Raw genomic sequence first — 20852 nt, forward strand, 5'->3', positions numbered from 1 at the left:
CATCTACAAGATCCATCATTCTAACAGCTCATTCTTTATGCCTCATCTCAGGGGAGGTATAATATGGCAGTTGAGTTAAACATATCTGTGTTTAAATCTTAGATTGTCCTTACTTGGGAGAGTAATTCTGAGTAAGTTAAACTTTGCAAATACAATTGAGGGAAGACTGGAAAACTCTCTAGCTTCACCATTCTTTTCCTGCTCTCTTTGCAATACAACTCTGCTCTAGTGGTTAGATGGGCAACATCAACATTTACTGTAAAATACAAAAATAAGAGCCAGCATTAAAATCTAAGCTCTAGGTTCCTTGTCAGAAGAAGTATTTGCTTTACTTTAAAACAAATAAGATTTAAAAACAAATAAGCTGTACTCTTTGTTTTCTTCTAGCTCCTTATTCACTGTATACTAAAATATGAAGTAACAAAACAGAAAATTTCAAATTCTTTTCCAGCTACAATAGCTGTTCATCTCTGCAAGGATGTACATACTGTACATTTTCATACATGTTTGCCTCATATATCTTTGGTGAAGTCTGTTCAGATCTTTTGTCCATTTCTTAAATTGCTTTGTTTTCTTATTTTTGAGTTTTAAGAGTTCTTCATATACTCTGGATACACGTTTTTTTTATCAGAAATGTAATTTGGAAATATTGCTTCCCAGTCTATGGCTTGTCTTTTTATGACCCTAATAGCATTTTCTGCAGAGCCAAAGAATTTAAATTTATTAGTGTATTTCATGTTTTTTGTATCTTAAAAACTCATTATCAAATCCAAGTTCATATGGGTTTTTCTCCTTTGTTTTCTTTCAGAAGCTTAGAAGTTTTACATTTAGTTTTATGATTTTGAGTTAATTCCTATTTAAATGTGTGTATGTGTCAAGATTCACTTTTGGAGCATATCGAATTCTATTCTATTACCATTTGTTGAAAAGACTACCATTTCTCAATCAAATTGTCTTTGTACTTTTGTCAGAAATCAGAAAACTATATTTGTATGAATCTATTTCTGGGTGCTGTATTCTGTCCCATCAATCTCTCTCTACCCTTTAGCCATCTATTATTTCTTCCTCTTTAAGATTTAATAGGTATGCAATGCTCTAGATTTGGTAAACAGAATATGCTTAATTAAGTATCCCTTCTAGTTCAAGGTTCGTGTCCAATGTATTTTAGTTTGATTTATGAGTTTCTTTCCATCCTAAGAATAAAAAAATGGAAATCTAACAACAATAACAAAAAGTTGACCTAAGCAGAAATTGACTAATGTGTAGCAGAAAAGTAATGTTGTAGCATGCAATAATATACTAAGGCTAGGCAATTGTGCTACCTAGAAACCGGGAGTTTTTCAACATTAAAGGGCCCAGATGAGGTAAATCCCTTTGGCATAATCTTGTTTCATATTAGATTTATAGCTCTATAGTTGTTTTAATTGCTTGCACTTTGTTTTAACCCGGTTTAGATGCCAGATGTTCATCTATATTAAACTTCAACAGTTATAGTGCTATAAATAAAAAAGAGTAACTCAAAAATACATACATTACAAACATTCTTAAAATGTTACTTTAAAAACTTTTAAAAAGAACAAATTAATCTTCTCATACGCAAATATGCCTTATGTGCTTTTTGTGGTGGAACAGTCATTTATCAGTATTTTATGAAAAGTACCTTGAGTTAGTAGGAGCTTTTACACGTGGTAAAAGGCTATTACTTAAACTCCATGAATTAAGATAATTCTAACATTTCTCCATTTTATGGCTCTAGCACCAAAGACCCAAAGCAGTGATGCTGCATTAGACTGCAGCCCCACTCCAGAGGCCAAGGTCCTAGGTGTTTAATTTTTGTTGAAGGCTGTGTGTAAGTACTATAGCAGGTGTTATGTCTCTTTCTTCCTAGTGCAAACTGTTGCTATTCAGTGGCACAGCTTAGAAACAGGGTTAGCTCCACTGGGAGAAAGGTTCTTCTCACTTTGTCTCTCTACAGGAACCACTGTCTTCTGCAAACATCTGAGCTTAACATTGAAAAAGACAAATAATCTATATTTAAACCTGTTTTTAATCTTTTTACCTTTATTCATCTATACTTTCAATACATAGGAAAACATTAAGTAACATTTTTATCACTAGTTTACTAAAAAACTGTGAGCAAAGACTTAAATATTTACTAAAATGTAAACACATTTTGTTACAAAATTCATTGCATACCATACAGTATCACTTAAAACAATAAAAAGTATCATGATGAGCATAAAGTCAAGTAATTAATACTGATGATAACTCTGCAATGTTATCCTGGCCTTCAAATTCTGGGCTATTCTCCAGAAGCATCAAGATTAGACATTCTCACCTTCTATCACATGAAATATGCTTTCACAGGTCAGCCATAGATCTTTTTTCCTACATGACTAGGCAAGTACATACAAATTTCATCTAAAATTGAATCTTACCAAAGAGCAGCAAGGATATAAAATAGAGACTATAACACTCAAGTCTTTGTATGAGGCCTACATGATTATCTTTCTGAACTCTTTGAAGTCCAGCCAAGGGTTTTTCTTTTTAACTCCCTTACATAAAGCCCGACTTTAAGACATTTCAAGTTACTGTCAATACTGCGAACAAATAAGCACATCCAGAAATTTTCTATTAATCTGTAATGATTAATAAAATCATTGATAAAAAGGTAAATGCTTATCTAAAAGGAAAAAGAAACTGGCAGGAAGTCATTATATAACTTCTGAAGTTTAAGAAAACATTTTCTTAGGATCAAGAAAATCAAATATACAGCAAAGAACAAATCTAACTTCCTATCTGTTGAGTACATATATACCTTTGATCTAATGAATTTCTAGAACAAATTGAAAACACAAATTAAAAAGAAAGGATTTAATACTTAAGCTTGCATGCCGATTAATAACTGCCTTTGACCATAAGAAAAGTACTTTTCAGTAGGAACAGAATCCTATCCACTATCATATAATAAACTCGAGACTGTTTAAACAAGATAAATCTTTAAAGAAGCAGCTAAATCAACAATATAAATTTTAAAATGGAAAGCAAACTGTGCTGACATTACAAAATTTTCAATTAGTGATACCATAAAAATGTATTAAGAACCTTTAACAAAAAAATGAAGTAGAAGATAGGCTTATATTCACTTCCTTCCTGTCTATATTCCCACCTGAAAGGACCTACCCTATTAACAGCCCTGGAAGAAACAGGCTTACTATATTTATTGACTTACTGAAAAATAAATCAAATAGAAAATTACATTAAAAATCTCACATTAAGCCACTGAAGCTGTACTTCAAAGTAATACTGGGAAACCTATTTCAGGTTTGACACTCACATGAAAGTGAAAGTGTTAGTTGCTCAGTCGTGTCCAACTCTTTGCAATCCCATGGACTATAAGCCGCTGGGCTCCTCTGTCCAGGGAATTCTCCAGTTAAGAATACTGGAGTGGGTTGCCATTCCCTTCTCCAGGAGATCTTTCCAACCCAAGGATCGAACCCGGGTCTCCTGCATTGTAGGCAGATTCTTTACCATCTGAGCCACCAAGAAAGCCCTTAACACTCACATAGGTGCATTTGTATAGTACACACATTGAAATCAATATAAATGCACACTTACATTGAACAAACTGATACACATGGTATTGCGATATCTAAATAACAAAAACTAAGGAAGGAGAAGAGATCAAATTTTTCTAACACATCAAAATTGGCAAAAAGGAAAGAACTGTAGTGAATTCTGTGAGATTCTTCTTCAAAGTACATCTTTACTGAAGACTTTTATACCATGTCTACTCTTAAAAAGACAAGCTTAAATAAAGGCTAAGATTCAATAAGGCTAATAAAATAGAACAAAATCCACTTGCTTAGAAGATTAATGCTGATGAAACACTAAAGTAATCATTCTTAAAATTGTAGAACTTGTAGAAAAAGTGACTTTGGTGGGGAGAAGAAACCCTCTAACTCCCTAGAGTGCCCACTGTCTTCTACAAAATCTGAGCCTGAAAAGGACAGATAAGTTAGTTCCAAACTTGCTTTTTAAACTTGTTTAGTTTTATTCTCTGATGCTCCCAACACTGCAAAAACATTGAGTAATGTGTATTTTCATCACTAATTAACTAGCTTCAAAAACTGTGAGCAAATCGTATTAGACCTACTGCACGAGTTTTGTTTTTTTGTTTGCTTTTTTGAGGGGAGCAGGTCCTAGCATTTGTTGTTGTTTAGTTGCTAAGTTGTGTCCGACTCTTTTGTGACTTCGTGGACTATACTCACGAGGAGGACCATAGCTCCTCTGTCCATGGGACTTCCCAGGCAAGAATACTCTAGTGGGTTGCTATTTCCTTCTCCAAGGTCCTAGCATATGCATTTTGTAAAAACCAACCAAAGTTTAAAAATCTGTCCCCAGGTCATTTGGGTATGTGTCATCAGTAGGGACGGAGGCAATTATTTAAGCAGTGTGGTAGCCTCTCTGACAAGATGACACTTGAATAAGGAGCTGAATAACTACTAAGAGGAGGAACGGTTACTAAGAATATCTCAGAGAAGAAAGTTTCAAGCTGAGGCAACCCCAAGTGCAGAGGCTTGAAAGACGAATGAGCTTTACGTGTCTGGAACAGCAAGAAGGATAATATGCCAGGTGTGAAGTGAGCAACAAGAGTAAGGTGGCTAACAGCTTGGTAATAAGTGTAAGAAAGTGAGGACCAGAGAAGAGAGCGGGGTGGGGGGGGGGTTGCCTTCGCTAGAAGATGAATTCAGATGTAGATAAGTAGATTTTGTGGTGGGAAAATGAGAAAGTTCTCCCATTACTTCTGTTTCTGTAATGAAATAAGGAGCAAGATGATTCACCAAAAAGTAAGAGGAGGGATGGACATGTTGAGTGTTATTGATTGAGATAATTCTCTTCCAGGAACAACAAGAAAACCAACTAAGAAAATTATCTGAAATAATGAAGCAGCTATTCATTTCCTCCCTTCCCACATTCCCACCTTAGAGAATCTGGCCTACTCACAGCCCTGGAAGAAAGAGTCTTACACTATCAGCTAGACTTAGGATCTTCCACACTTAATAGAAAGCTATAACACACCTAGACACCCTACTAAAAAGCAAAAACATCACTTTGCCAACGAAGGTCCATATAGTCAAAGCTATGGTTTTACCAGTGGTCATGTATGGATGTGAGAGTTGGACCATAAAGAAGGCGGAGTACCGAAGAATTAATGCTTTCATATTGTGGTGAGGGAGAAAACTCTTGAGAGTCCCTTGGACAGCAAGAAGATCAAACCAGTCAATCCTATGGGAAATCAACCCTGAGTACTCACTGGAAGGACTGATGCTGAAGCTCCAATACTTCGGCCACCTGATGCAAAGATCCAACTCATTGGAAAAGACTGTGATGCTGGGAAAGATTGAAGGCAAGAAGGGGACGACAGAGGATGAGATGGTTGGATGGCATCACCAAGACTCGATGGACATAGGTTTCAGCAAGCTCAGGGAGTTGGTGATGGACATGGAAGTCTGGCATGCTACAGTCCATGGGGTTGCAAAGAGTTGGATACAACTGAGCAACTGAACTGATGTCTATTTTTGTGTTTTCTGCCAGGAGGAGGATGGATAAATTTATTACACAGGCACAGGTGTTTATGGCAATTCCTGGATAAAGCACAGAGGCTGTAGTAGATTTTGTTACTGTTTCTAAGCACTTGGTGAAAGGTTGATACTTTACCATGTGGACATCAGGCTTGGCTATATCACTTGCTCTGGCTAATAAAATGGTGAAGTGATATATGCCACTTCTAGGTAGAAGCTTTAAGAATATGATCCCTTGTCACTCTTTTCCCTCTACCATGCTTCTAAGAAAGAAGCTGTTCCTTCATCCTCTATCCCTGAATGAAAATGATAATGGAACAGATGTACAGATCTCACCAAGATGTAGCTAGAGCAAGAAATAAACATTAATTTTAAACCAGTGAGATTTGGGAATTGTTTGTTACTACAGCATAACCTAACCTAAACTGACTTATTTTTGTTCGGTTGCTCAGTCATCTCTGGCTCTGCAACTGACTTAAAAGGGGAAAGTGAAAGTTGCTTCATTCGTGTCCAGTTCTTTGCGACCCTATAGACTGTAGCCCACAAGGCTCCCCTGTCCATGGAATTCTCCAGGCAAGAATACTGGAGTGGGTTGCTGTGCCCTTCTCCAGGGGATCTTCTAGACCCAGAGATCAAATCCGGGTCTCCTGCATGCAGGCAGATTCTTTACCGTCTGAGCCACCAGGGGGAGCAATTAAATAAGAAACAATTCAGTAGTATGTTTGTGTGTTGAGACATCAATGTATAACAGAAAGGACTAATAGGAGAGAAACAATAGGAACATCCAGGGTTCCTGTCTCAATTCTTATCACACTACTTAGCCAATTATCCAAGCCAGAAAACAATCATCTGAAATATATCTTTTTCCTCCAAGTCTCCTACATCCAATCTATTACCTCCTTAATGTCTCTTGTATCTATCCTCACAGATACTATCTTAATTAGCCTCTTACTACCTTTCCCTTGCACTAATGTAAAAATCCACTAATTTGCCTTTCTGCTTCAGTCTCCTTCCTCTAATCCACTCCCTACATTTATACAGAGTAATACATATTCCTAAAACGATATTGCCACTTTGCCAGAAACATACCACATGAGGCACACTTCAGCTGGACACACATGAGTCAACCCTAGCCAACCCCTCTCCAGGCTCCATAAAGGTATCAAACCACTGCAGGTTCAGGTACAGGTTTTGCCACTTTTTGGCCACAAGTCACTTAACCTCTTCAAGTACAATTTTTTTTTTTTCTTTGTAAAATAAGAATCATAATGTTACTCACAGCTTTGTTCTCAGGATTAAATTAGAGAAATAAACTGAGTTGGCAAAATTTATTGCCTGGCCACACCGTAGAACAATAAACACATGTGGAATAAGAGAAAAAATCTCTGGCTGTGAAAACTTCACAGCTCTTATTGGCTTATCTAACTGTCTCCCTTTTCTAGAAACTAAGCAGCTTGAGAAGGGGCTGAGCCTTTCTCATCTGAGCATCCTGGGACCAAGCACAGTGCCTGGACTAAAGAGGAACTCAAAGTATTAAAGCTAAGTGATATCTGAAAGTGGATAACACACCCTGAATGGTTAGAGAGGGGAACAGAGAGAAAGGCTGAAGTCAGAGTGAATAAAATCATTAATAATCATATATCTTCCTCAAGTCCTTGTGTAACTGCATATGCTTTTAACTTTGTGCTAAACAAGAACTTGGCATCTTGGGTGGCTATTCTCTTCTGTATTTAACCAAACTACTCTTGCCAACTTCATTTACAGGTGAATTCACAAAGTCCTGATAAGGAAGGTAGGAAAGCAATGAATGTTTAAAAATTCTTCAGTGTGACTACACTGAACATTTCCTCAAATGCTGGATAACTTAAAAGAATGTTTTCCCGCACATAATCTCAATGCTACATTTCAAATGTATAATTCCACTGCCTATACACAATTGATACCACAAGATCAATAGAATGTAACTCTCAAGGGTAATACAAATCAATACATTCTAAAGAGATGCAATTACTTATTCTCTATTTTAACAGGAGAATCTCCCCCCATATGTACATTTCCCTGTTTTCTTTCTGTCATACAAAACCTAACTGTAAAAACAGCAGGGTGGTTGTATTTCTGAAGTGTATAAGTGAAGTTCAAGGACTTTTTTGGTTTTATTTTGAAAGTGATTCCTTGGATATGGATTAAGGTTATCAATAAGCTATCTGGGCATTTTTAAAGTGGTATTTTATTTCAAACTGCCCAAGAAACAGTTTTATCCAAATTCTTGCTATAAATACCCAAAAAGAAGAAAACTGGAAGCTCACCAGAAAAGTCAAATGATGGTATAGTTTATAACTATTTCATAATTTAAAAAATAACAGGTAAAGACAATATGATAAACCATCTAGTTCACATAAGGAGATTATACAACACTAATTTAGATGATTTGACAATGCTAAAATGTTATTTCTTTTAGAAAGTGGTTCCAAAAAATGGCCTATCTTACTAGCATTTGGGTGGAACTTATGAGATTGCTGTATTTGACCATTCTTGATCTACAAAAAAGGCAATTATATATTCAATCCTTTTTAATCCTGGTATTTTAAACTTTTCCTGAAATATACATTGCCTACTTAACATCTATAATATTTCACATGCACTTCCATTAGAACACATGCCATACTGAATTGTAATTAACTGTTTATAATTCTCACTCTTATGCTACAGTTGTGAACATTTGTGGGCAGAAACCATTTCTCCTTTGTTTTCATGTTCCTGGGGCCTGGCACTGTCTGGCATATAGCAGTTCTTGCACAGTAACTGACAATAAGAGAATAGAAGGATAGATTAAGAAAGAACATATAAAAAAGAAAAGTCAAGTTCTAGTAAAAGTTAGTATGCAAACTAGCTGCTACCAGAGTGCTCCAAAACTTAACATCTGATGTTAAACCCAAATATTTTCTGAAAATACAGTATTTAAACCACTACTACTCCGTACCAAAGAAATAACACTTGCAAATTTTCAGAGACCACTTATCCAGTATATCTTACATTTCTTTCTTTTCTTTTTTTACTCTCTGCTTCAGTACAATATCTTGGGGCAATAGAAGGTGAAAAGAAGAAGAAATGCTCTAACTGGTTAATTTCATTCCTTGCTTGCAAAAGTTCTGAGATCAGCAGGGGGACTTCTTAGAGATCATGGTTTTAATGATTTACATAGGATGGTTAGAATGTCTCTGGATTTCAATCTTTGTTACTGTATTATCTTTTAAATTCTGTACTATCATTTTTAAATGTGCATTATCTTTTAAATTTTTGAAATTTAAATATGACACTATCTTTTTGAATTCACTAAAGTAAACTTATGTACTGAAGACAGCTATGTACTTCCTCAAGTTTGATCATAAAGTCAGAGAAAACAGAATACAAAGTATATTAAGACTCAAAAACTTCCCTAAAGCTCAGGGAAAACATATTAATATTTTTCAGAAGGCCAGAAATATTGAGGAAATAAAAGTATTCAAAGTGCCATAAGAAAATGTGGTCACATATTTCAAATTCAACAAAAGGAGACTTACTGTGTAAGGCTAAAATTAGCAACAGCTTATTTGGGTGTTCACCCAGGCCAAAGGAGGTATTTCTGACTGTATTATCCCTTGTTTCATAATTTAAAGTTCAACTCATTAGTTTTCAAACTCAATTTAGATATTTATATCTAAATTTTTGATACTATCAGATAAGATAGTTCATATTCAGTCAACCTAACACAGCTTATGAATAGAACACAAATTAACTTGACTTTACCAAATAAGAGAACTGTTTTTATACAAAAGGAATAGTGCCACAGTTGACTTAATGTGACATAACACAGCTGACCAAACGAGAACCTCTGCAAACACCAAAACTAACATTACTCCAGTTAACCTTGAACAACTACTACAGAAACTAATAATGGCGATTTCAGGGTATGTGTCAAGATTTCTTTCATTTATATTTTAATTTGATGAAAATAATATAGAAGTAAGAGTAATCACAATAAAATTAGAGATGATAGAAATTACACAATAAAAGAAAGGATTTCCATGATGACTGTAATCAGCACAACAAACCATTGATTTCTGACTATCCAGTCTGCTTGTTACATCTGATTTTACTGTTTAGCCATTTATTATAAATCTATACACATATGCAAAAAAAGAAGTAGAGCAGACAACTCAACTTGGTTTATATGATTAACTTGCGGCAGCTGAGCTCCACCTACAGGCAACAAAAGGATACTTGAGAAAAAATTTTAAAACAGGACTTCGCAAAAGACAGGCTGCAATGCCTTTCAGTTAATCTTGAGTGCACATTAGAATAACCTGTGCTTTCTAAAACTTCTCATGGTCCAAACATTTTGATTGTCTTGATCGAGGCGGGGTGGGGAGTGGGGGGGGGGGGCGATTGTCCTCAGGTGATTCAAATATATGGAAAAGATTGAGATACTGATTTGGGTTTTTAACAGCACACATCTTAAAAAACATTAGGAAAACTCAGTATCATTCTGTTTCTTCTAAAATGACTTCCCACTATACTGACCCTTTTACTTTTTCAGAGATTAAATTGAGTTCCATTGATATTAATATTTTGTCTCTGTCAGACTGCAAAAAAGACTTGGAGGTGATGCAACATTTTTTTTTTTTTTTAAAGTCTAGTGCTTGGTGGGGATTACAGTTCTTAACCCTAACTGCACACTAGAATATATGGACAGATTTTACAAAGTATTATTGCCCTAAATTAATGTTATATTCTCAGAAGTTAGAAAAGTAGTTACTGTTAGGGAATAAAGGAAGAAATAACCAGAAAACGGCAAGAGGGAGAACTGTGGGTAATGGCAATTTTGTTTCTTGAACTGGGTGATGGGTATAGGGGTGTATTTGGTTTGTAAACATTCAGCAATATGTGCACTGTGAAATATAGTTCATACAGATAAATTCTGTATGTATATTATATTTAAATTGAAAGTTAAAATGTTAAAAAAGGATATGCTTAGACTTCACTTCAGACTAAATCATTCAGAATCGCTTGGAGTGGGATCTGGCTATCAATAGTTTTTCTTTTTAACATTTTTCCAGTGAATCTAATGTGGAGTCAGGAGGTGAAAACCACTCCCCTAATGAATCACAAATGCATTCATTCATTTATTCACCCACTCATTACACAAACTTTAATGACTAATTAATTACCATACACTTATTACATAAGACTCAGAGGACCTAAAGATAAAGAAGAAGATCTCTGAAGGAATTCACTCTAGGCAATGGATAGAAGGCAAACCAATAAATCTCATGTGATAAATCTCTTGTGATAAATACAAGTAAGTCACTTACAAGATCTACAGAAATGATTTGTCAATGAAGGATTCATTCCTTTCTATTGTTCATTCATTTACATAAATATTTGTGTCCTTATGCTATTTGACCACATATAAATGGACATAATCTCTGCCTTCAAGAAAATTACAGTATAAGGCCACACAAAGAAGAAATAGATGCTATAGGAATACCCTGGGAAACACCCTGGGGAGTCGGGAATTGCTGACCTTGGAGCTAAGATGATACAAACTTGAACTAGTCCAGTGGCACTGGTGGTAAAAATTACTCTTCCAGAGGAGTGCTTCTCAAACCTGAATATACAATCACTCTACTAAAATGCAGATTCTGATTTAAAAAGTGTGAGGTGGGGCTTGAAACTTGGCATTTCTATAAAGATCCCAAGTGAAACACAATTTAAGTGGCAAGTTCGTGAGGAGGATGGTTTTTAAGAGGGAAAAAGCAAAAAAATGCCAAATTCCACAACAGACACTAGGAAAAACAAAAACTGGAAAGTAGTCACTAGATGTATCAAATACATGGCCTTAGGGAGAGCAGTTTCAGGAGAGTGATGAAGGAAAAGCTGAATGATGTGTATTTAGAAATAAATGGGAACTAAGGTGGTGGGGACAGGGAATAAAATTAGTGGTTTTCTTTTTTTCACTCCTTAAGTCTATCCACAAGTTGAAGAAAGGCAAGAGTGAGAGAGAAAACTAAAAACAAAGGAAAGAGGATGGAATCATTTTCAATGGGTAGAGGGATTCCTACCTTAACAGTAGAAGAGGAGGAGATAAGAACTGATCTGAATAAACAGGGAAAAGAATATGAGTTGAAGAAGGTACTCCTGTTTCATAGAGCAGAAAGCCAGGTGATCTGATGAGAGAGAGTGAACCTGAGGTTGAAGGGGAGCACCAGCGGCTGGGTAATGAAGATGCACTGGAGGCACAGCTGAGGCTGGACTTGTCCCTGGCTGTGTGGTTCTGCACAGCAGCATTCAGTAGTCAAGGCAGAGGCTTAGAGGAAGTGGACTGGTTAAGAAAGAGACTATACACCGAGAAAAGGAAGGAAGCAAGAGACAGAGATCCTCAAGTCAGAATGAGTACATGAAAGAAAAGAAAGGAGAGAAGGTAATAAGAGCTTTGGATTTTTTTCCCCTCTTGAACCCCTAAGTATTTTTCAACAGAACAATTAGGAAAATATTCCACTCTGTAAATCTGCTAAAAATTATATTGTGAAATATCATTCCTCAGCTTAAATATTAAGTACTCAAGAAGTCTGCTTGTAGGTTTACCATCCAAAGTGATAAACAGCTTTAACAGATTCCAGATGTTTCTTTACCACAAATTTTCAGTAAAATCACACTTTGAATGGCTCTAGCATAAAAAGTTGATCAAGGCTAGTCTAGTCCTTGATCATACTGCTCAAATCAGAAAACGACTGAAGGATAATCGAGTACTTCAAACACATGCAGGTGAAAAGTTTGTATATACTAAAAGAATTGCTTTTTGAATAGATAATGATTTCACATTGACATCCTACAGGGCTGGCAACTATCTTATACCCATTATAATTTAACTTAGGCTGAGCAGGGATTTTCTTTTATTAATAAATACAATTATCCTTTTTTTAAACCACATTACAATTTTTAAAGACTCTTAGAAGTTTCCTTCTCTTTTAACATACAATTAACTTGAGACAAACTATAGTGAAGCTGGTTTAGCTGACCAAAACCGCTAATGATTTTGAAATTTTCTTCCCCTCAAAATAAGTGGTCATGAGACAATCATGGATGTTTCTAGACAAGAGAGAAAAACTGTATTTTCTCTCTGAAATTCTGTACTTTGTCCTGACCTCCTTATTTTTCTTTCATTTCTCTTTGTAGGGTAGGAGACACAGGATAAAGGAGGGACAAAGCAGGATGTGAATACTGAAAACTTGGGGGAAGAGAAGAATAGTTATAAATAGATGTTTTGTACTTACTATGGCAAGTTTTACCAAGTAAGTTTTATTTATTCTTACAGAAAATTCAACTTAGTTAAACTTTAAGTTATATTAATTATAGGGTATATAAGTATTTAAAATTGTATTAAGGCCAACAAAACAGAGTTGAGGACTTAAAAAGCACTTAAACATGACAAATATTTGGTTCATCTATTAAAAACTCAATGTATTTTTTGTAACATTAGAAAGCTAATCTTTTAGAAATCAGACTTAAACTGCAAAATTCAAACTTAAATTGAAGAAAGTAGGGAAAACCACTAGGCCATTCAGGTATGACATTAATCAAATCCCTTATGATTATACAGTGGAAGTGAGAAATAGATTCAAGGGATTAGATCTGATCAACAGAGTGCCTGAAGAACTATGGATGGAGGTTCATAACACTGTATAGGAGGCTGTGATCAAAGCCTCCTTAAGAAAAAGAAATGCAAAAAGGCAAAGTTGTCTGAGAAGGCCTTACAAATAGCTGAGAAGAGAAGCGAAAGGCAAAAGAGAAAAAGAAAGATACACCCATGTGAATGCAGAGTTCCAATGAACAGCAAGGAGAGATAAGACAGCCTTCCTAAGTGATCAATGCAAAGAAATAAAGAAAAACAACAGAATGGGAAAGACTAGAGATCTCTTCAAGAAAATTAGAGATACCAAGGGAACATTTCATGCAAAGATGGGTGCAATAAAGGACAGAAATGGGATGGACCTAACAGAAGCAGAAGATATTAAGAGGTGGCAAGAATACACAGAAGAACTATACAAAAAAGATCTTCATGACCCAGATAATCACAATAGTGTGATCACTCACCTAGAGTCAGACATCCTGGAATGCCAAGTCAAGAGAGCCTTAGGAAGCATCACTATGAAAATAGGTAGTGGAGGTGATGGAATTCCAGTTGATCTATTTCAATCCTAAAAGATGATGCTGTGAGAGTGCTGTACTAAATATGCCAGCAAATTTGGAAAACTCAGTAGTGGCCACAAGACTGGAAAAGGTCAGTTTTCATTCCAATCCCAAAGAAAGGCAATGCAATTAATGTTCAAACTTCTGCACAACTACACTCATCTCACACACTAGCAAAGTAATGCTCAAAGTTCTCCAAGCTAGGCTTCAATAGTATGTGAACTGAGAACTTCCAGATGTTCAAGCTGGATTTAGAAAAGGCAGAGGAACCAGAGATCAAATTGCCAACATCTGCTGGATCACAGAAAAAGCAAGAGAGTTCCAGAAAAAACATCTACTTTTGCATCATTAGCTATGCTAAAGCCTTTGACTGTGGATCAAAATAAACTGTGGAAAATTCTTAAACAGATATGAGTACCAGAGCACCTTACCTGCCTCCTGAGAAATCTGTATGCAGATCAAGAAGCAACAGTTAGAACCAGACATGGAAGAAAGGACTGGTTCCAAATTGGGAAACGAGTACCTCAAGGCTGTATATTGTCACCCTGCTTATTTAACTTATATGCAGAGTACATCATGAGAAATGCTGGGCTGGATGAAGCACAAGCTGGAATCAAGACTGCTGGGAGAAATATCAATACCCTCAGATATGGAGATGACACCAACCTTATGGCAGAAAGCGAAGAGGAACTAAAGAATCTCGTGATGAAACTGAAAGAGGAGAGTGAAAAAGCTGGCTTAAATCTCAACATTCAAAAAACAAAGATCATGGCATCTTGTCCCATCACTTCAAGGCAAATAGATGGGGAAAGAATGGAAACAGTGACAGACTTTCTTTTCTTGGGCTCCAAAATCACTGCAGATGGTGACTGCAGTCATGAAATTAAAAGACGCTTACTCCTTGGAAGAAAAGCTATGACCAATCTAGACAGCATATTAAAAAGCAGAGACATTACTTTGCCAACAAAGGTCCGTCTAGTCAAAGGTATGGTTTTTCCAGTAGTCATGCTGGATATGAGAGCTGGATCATAAAGAAAGCTGAGCATCAGAGAACTGATGGTTTTGAACTGTGGTATTGCAAAAGACTCTTGAGAGTCTCTTGGACTTCAAGGAAATCAAACCAGTCAGTCCTAAAGGAAATAGGTCCTGGATATTCATTGGAAGGACTGATACTGAAGTTGAAGCTCCAGTACTTAGGCTACCTGATGTGAAGAACTGACTCACTGGAAAAGACCCTGCTGCTAGGAAAAGACTGAAGGCAAGAGGAAAAGGGGATGACAGAGGATGAGATAGTTGGATGGCATCACTGACTCAACGGACATGAATTTGAGCAAGCTCCAGGAGTTGGTGATGGACAGGGAAGTCTATTGTGCTGCAGGCTATGGGGTTGCAAAGAGTTGGAACTGACTGAGTGACTGGACTGAAAGGAACTGAAAAATCAGGAAATGCATCTCCTGAATAAGAGAGAGAAATAAAGTATTCTTGATTATATTCATGATCATCCAACTAAAAGTTTGAGCTGATAAGAGGCCCGTCAACTCCACGGGCCTTATATAAGCATATATATGATCACTAAAATCTTCATCCAATAGTGGCCCAAAGTTAATCAACTATATTAAATTATTCAACAATGATTATTTGAGCATCAGGTGAATTTTGCCAGAAAAAGATATTTAAAGACTTCTAAGTACCATTTCTGAATGCAAAAGGTTATACTATCAGTGGAAATTTCTGGGCAAGTACTTTTCTGGTTACATAAAGAAAAAATTTAGAGATCTAAGTGATGATAATATGAAAATGTTTTTTATTTGTAGTTTTTCTGTGTGACGTTGAGAAACATAATAGAATAAAACAATGTTGTTTATAGGGAGTTACACCTATCTTACCCCCAACTGTAGGTCATTCAAAGAAAACAAACACTACCATTTTTTAAAGCTATATTATTTTATATGTGTAACAAAGTTGTAATAACAGAATTATAAAGGAGAGCTTTTCAATTAAGCTGAATTTCAGGAGAATAAAATGTTGAGTCACAAAATTTAACAAATCTTTAAAATGAGACATGTGCTGAGATTTATTTTATGATACCATCAAGGTTAGGAGGGGCAGACAGTATAAATCAGACTTGAAAAAATATTAAGAGTATTTTCAGGGCCACACCCTTCTTAGTCATTTTTGACAAATTTCACTCCCCTAAATCTGAGGACATTTTTTTGTTTTGTATAATGACTTAACTTATCTTGTTTGTTTTAAACAAATGCAGTCTTTCACATATAGCTAATATTTTGCTTACCTCAAATATAAAAAGAAAAAACTTAGAGGCTTTTAAAGAAGAGGTCAAAGAGAAATAAAGCAGAATTTGACTCTTAAGACCATTGATGTAAATAAAATTGGTCTATTTTCTTTTCGGCCTGAGTGGGATAATTTAGGACAACTGGTATATATATCAAACACTATGAAAACAACATTTTAGAAAGTAAGTTGAATAGAGGACTCAATCTTAATTTTAAATGAAGTATAAAAGACAGAAACTCTGATATTTCAACTGCTTGACTCACCTGCGGCTAACTGGTTTCTTCTCCACTTCACCCTCTCCAGCTCTCTTAACATTCTCACTTGTGTCCTTTTTTAACTTTTTTGCAATTCTTTCTCTCATCTGGTTCTTCTCATCACCATCAACATATTCATCATGCTCTGCACCTTCATATTCTCCATCCTGTAAAAAGTGAAATGTAGTATTTACTGGGCATTCCAATTTCTCCTTTCGCTTCCAGAGGTCTGTCTCAGACTCTCCTCACTGCATTTTAGGCCAGTTTTTTTTGTTTGTTTCATTTTGAACTAGTAAGGGCTCGAAGAATCTGCTACAGGTGGGAATACCCGCTGGGGTCTGCTCTAAGTATACCATAGCCCAGCAAGGGTTGCTGCTCAATCCACAACCAGTCCGTCTGTGCAGCTGACTGTGCTCCTGCTGGATCACCCCAACTTTTCTGTTGATCTGTTGTACATTCTTGTTCTTCCCCAGGAGGCAAGGTGGCTTCTGGAGGCAGTTGGCTAGCATACTGACCTCAACCACGTATTAATGCAAGTAAAAGAGGTGGAGGTAAAGAAGCTGATATTTCCTCCTACAAATTAAGACATAGCAATCACTCCTCTCTCAAAACCCTGCAATGAGTCCCCAACTCTACCAAGACACTATACAATCTGTAGCTCCTTGACATAATCTCCTACAATTCCAGGCCAGCAACATAGCCAACTCTGGAGTTGCTCTTCCTTCCAACCTGCAACTCTTATTTTATGAATCTGCGTTGCTCACTCTTTCATCTTCTTCAGGTCTCTGGTCAAATTTACCCTCTCAGTGCTCCTTCTCTTGATCACCCTAATAAAATGGCAGAAACACGCTCACCCACTGTGGTCTCTATTCCCCTTCCCTGTTTTTCCTCAAAACATTTATAACTCATTTGACATACTATATATTTTAATTATTTATATGATTATTGTCTCCAATGATCAAAGGAAAGGCTCCATAAGAGCTAAAACTCTGGACTGTTGTGCTTATTGCTAAATTGACAACTTGCAGAATAGCTCCCTGGATTAACAGAGAGAGAAGTGGAGAGAAAAAGGAAGAGAGAAGGAGGGAAGAGGGTAGAGAAGAAGGAAGAAACTACCCAAGTTGATCTTTTTCTCTTGTGATTCTCTGACCAGGTGAGTCTTGGTGAGGCAGGATTCTTAACTTGAAGCCTGTGGACCCTAGGGCAGTGGTTCTCAGGCTATAAAATGTGGATTGTTTCTAATCTCTGTAGATAGAAATTGTGAGTGTTTTCAGTGAGATGTTTAAGACTTTCTTTAGCTTTAAAATTTCATAACCATTGACCCAGGTCTTCCATGCATGGTCCTCAGGAGACAGAAAAAAATGCCATGCAAATTAGTAAAATTTTGTTTGTGGATGCAGTGTTTCCTGGGTCAGAGGTCCACCATTTTAGTGACTGCAAAGGATCTTGGGACACTAAACAGGTTAAAGATCACACACTATCCTTAGGTGACCTTACCCCTGCCAAGACCATAAGAACGTACGGATAATTTTACATCAGGCCTTGGTCCTACCTTCCAGATCCATATTAACGTTACACAGATGTCTCCAAGTTATCTGAATCACAAAATGTACATTATTAAGCACATTATTTTTCATCATTCTCCCCATTTGTCTTTTGTACCCATCTAACAAGCTGACCAAATCAGAAAGCTTATGGTTGTCTCCCTGAGAATAAGTCACCTCTTAGACCTCTTTCAAGTCTGTCTGTCTCCCATCTCACAGCTGTGATTTTCTATCAGCTCTCCTCTCAACAGGACTTCTCTGGTGGTTCAGATGGTAAAGTGTCTGCCTACAATGCGGGAGACCCAGGTTCCTGATCCCTGGGTCAGGAAGATGCTCTGGAGAAGGAAATGGTAACCCAGTCCAGTACTCTTGCTTGGAAAATCCCACAGATGGAGGACCATGGCAGGCTGCAGTCCATAGGATCGCAAAGAGTCGGACACGACTGAGCAACTTCACTTTCTTTCTTTATTTCTCCTCTCAACATAGCTCCCTGACAGTTCTCAATGAGTCCTGCCTATTTCTTCTAATTTTTCCCCTCTAACTTTGCCAACACGGATCTTCCTAAAATGCAAAGTTGACCACAGCACTCATCTTTTTAACTAATGCCCTTCAACTGTTTCTCATCATTTTTAGAATGAAATTTAAACTCCTCACCATAGTCTATGAAGCTCTCTACTCTTTGACTTCTCTCCACCTCTCCAACCTCACCATTCTCCTTCCTGTCACTAAGTTCTGGTCACTTTGGTCCATTTTCAGCTCCTGAAACACAACAAACTCTCTCCTACTTCAGAGCCTTTTATAGATGTGGCTCCCTCTAACCCTCTTCCCTCCTGCTCTCCTCACAGTGAGGTTCCTTCTCAAACTTTAACCTTAGTGTACTTCCTAAATAAGATATACTCTCTCCTAGTTACTATGTGTTGCTGCTGCTGCTAAGTCGCTTCAGTCATGTCCAACTCTGTGCGACCCCACAGATGGTAGTCCACCAGGCTCCCCCATCCCTGGGATTCTCCAGGCAAGAGTACTGGAGTGGGGTGCCATTGCCTTTTCCAGTGCATGAAAGTGCAAAGTGAAAGTGAAGTCGCTCAGTCAGGCCCGACTCTTAGCAACCCCATGGACTGCAGCCCACCAGGCTCCTCCGTCCACGGGATTTTCCAGGCAAGAGTATTGGAGTGGGGTGCCATTGCCTTCTCCAGTCACTATGTGTTAACATATGCTGTTCTCTAAGCTAGAGTGATCCCACCCTTTACCAGTTTCTTTCTCGAACTAGTTAACTCCTAATTCTCCTATAAGACACAACACAGCATCATCTCTTCCCAGAAGGTTCTCTTGACCAGGTTAGACAGTCATTCTTTCTCCATTACACACAGAGAAAATGCTGTCTTTTGAATATGATAATAGATGAAGCTGTGTTCTTGCATGGACAGTTATGTGTTTCCTTCTGTACAATGCACAGATCAATGAGTTTTTATATCAAGTGGCAAATGAATGACTTGAAAAACTTGATCTCTTACACATAAAGGAAATCTTGCCTTATCAGCTCTAATAGCCAGTACAAGTAATGCAAAGACGTCAAGACAGTTTTAAGAGAGAATGTTCTGAAATGTTTGTATGAAGAAGGAAACTACCATAAATGACTGATTCAAGCATTCCCCATATATCATATAGGATGTTACACATCAACATTTAAGCTTCTCATAATAAAACAAAATCAATGACATCTAAATTTTGAGTATTCATGTAACACTATGTGAGATGGAGAAAAAAACAGGCTAGAAATTCATATATAAGATTCTGATTTTATAGGAAAACAAATACATAAATTTACTATGAAGAAAATTCCAATACTGAAATACATAATTTATTTTCCAAATCTTTCAAAAATTTTTCAAATTTTTATATATTTATAAAAGATAATATATAGTACCTTTTAGGAAAAATAATCATTTGTAAAGATTTTGAATTTTCTATATACTGTTCAACTATATTTATACTAAAATTAAAACTCACATCATCTGAATCTTCTGCTGCATCCCCTTTCTCACTACAAAAAATAAGAAAAACAAATTTTAGCTTCAAAATGAAACTAGTAAAATTATTCAATTACCCAAAAATTTATATTTTGCTATGATTAATAGCTCAAAAATACTTCAACACAGGAATTTCAGAATGGCATCATAGAGCAAAGAGAAACATTCTGAAAGAAAGTTTTTTTTATAAACAGAATAGAAGGTATGCTCCATTAGCACAAATACAAATTCTCTAGAATTTTTTTTTTAAAAAGCAAATAACCAATAGTGCTATTTTTATGAACAAAAGGCTGCAGAAATTAATTTCTTCTATTGGCTTTATGTCTTCAGGCTGAAGAAGACAAGTCCTTCAAATACAAGTATGTTAAGAAGAGACTGTTTCAATGTACAATTTCTGAAAATGAGCTAAACTCAGTACCACAGTATTGTAGTCCACCTTTCAATCACTGGTCCAGTAAATCACATATAATTACATTTAACAGTCAGACATTTTCCCGTACCAAAGCGAAGCAACAAAAACAGTAAGACAGTTTTCTGGTAACTCCTGAAATATGTATGGAATAATACTCAGTGAACTGGTCCAAAATGTGGTGATTTCCTCACAAAACCCTTCAAATCTGATTTGCTTACTCATGATTCTGAGACAAAAATGATTAAAGAAGAAGATTAGTAAAAAAAACTTTGAATTAAACATTAAATCATTAAAGTGGACAGCTCTCTAGTGTTCAAACTACCCCAAGATTTAGAAGTTTAACAGGTAACTTTAATTAGCTCAACAAAGATAGATCGATAGCAAGAGAGTGAATGTGACCAGAGTGATTCTCTCTCCTTTATGCTAGTAGCTCTATTACCCCCATTACCAAAACACTTTAGTTTTTAGGTTGGGCTGACAAAATTTGACTTAATGAGAACTGACTG

General features: G+C 36.4%; 1 protein-coding gene across 6 annotated transcripts in view; it reads right to left on the reverse strand.

The window, feature by feature from the left end:
- Positions 1-20852, reverse strand: part of CWC27 (CWC27 spliceosome associated cyclophilin) — a 250746-nt gene that overhangs the window by 180770 nt on the left and 49124 nt on the right. For 5 of the 6 annotated variants that reach the window (XM_045163649.1, XM_006074131.4, XM_045163650.1 and 2 more), the window contains 2 exons: positions 19915-19948; positions 16373-16530 (listed from right to left, as the gene is read on the reverse strand). In XM_045163649.1, coding sequence (XP_045019584.1) covers positions 16373-16530; positions 19915-19948 — 192 coding nt within the window. Of the gene's footprint in view, positions 1-7769; positions 9825-16372; positions 16531-19914; positions 19949-20852 lie in introns of those variants that run through there. The other variant, XM_044932480.2, reaches the window with a different exon arrangement.

The sequence above is a fragment of the Bubalus bubalis genome, chromosome 19 (genome assembly GCF_019923935.1).
Source record: "Bubalus bubalis isolate 160015118507 breed Murrah chromosome 19, NDDB_SH_1, whole genome shotgun sequence".
NCBI classification, from domain to species: domain Eukaryota; kingdom Metazoa; phylum Chordata; class Mammalia; order Artiodactyla; family Bovidae; genus Bubalus; species Bubalus bubalis.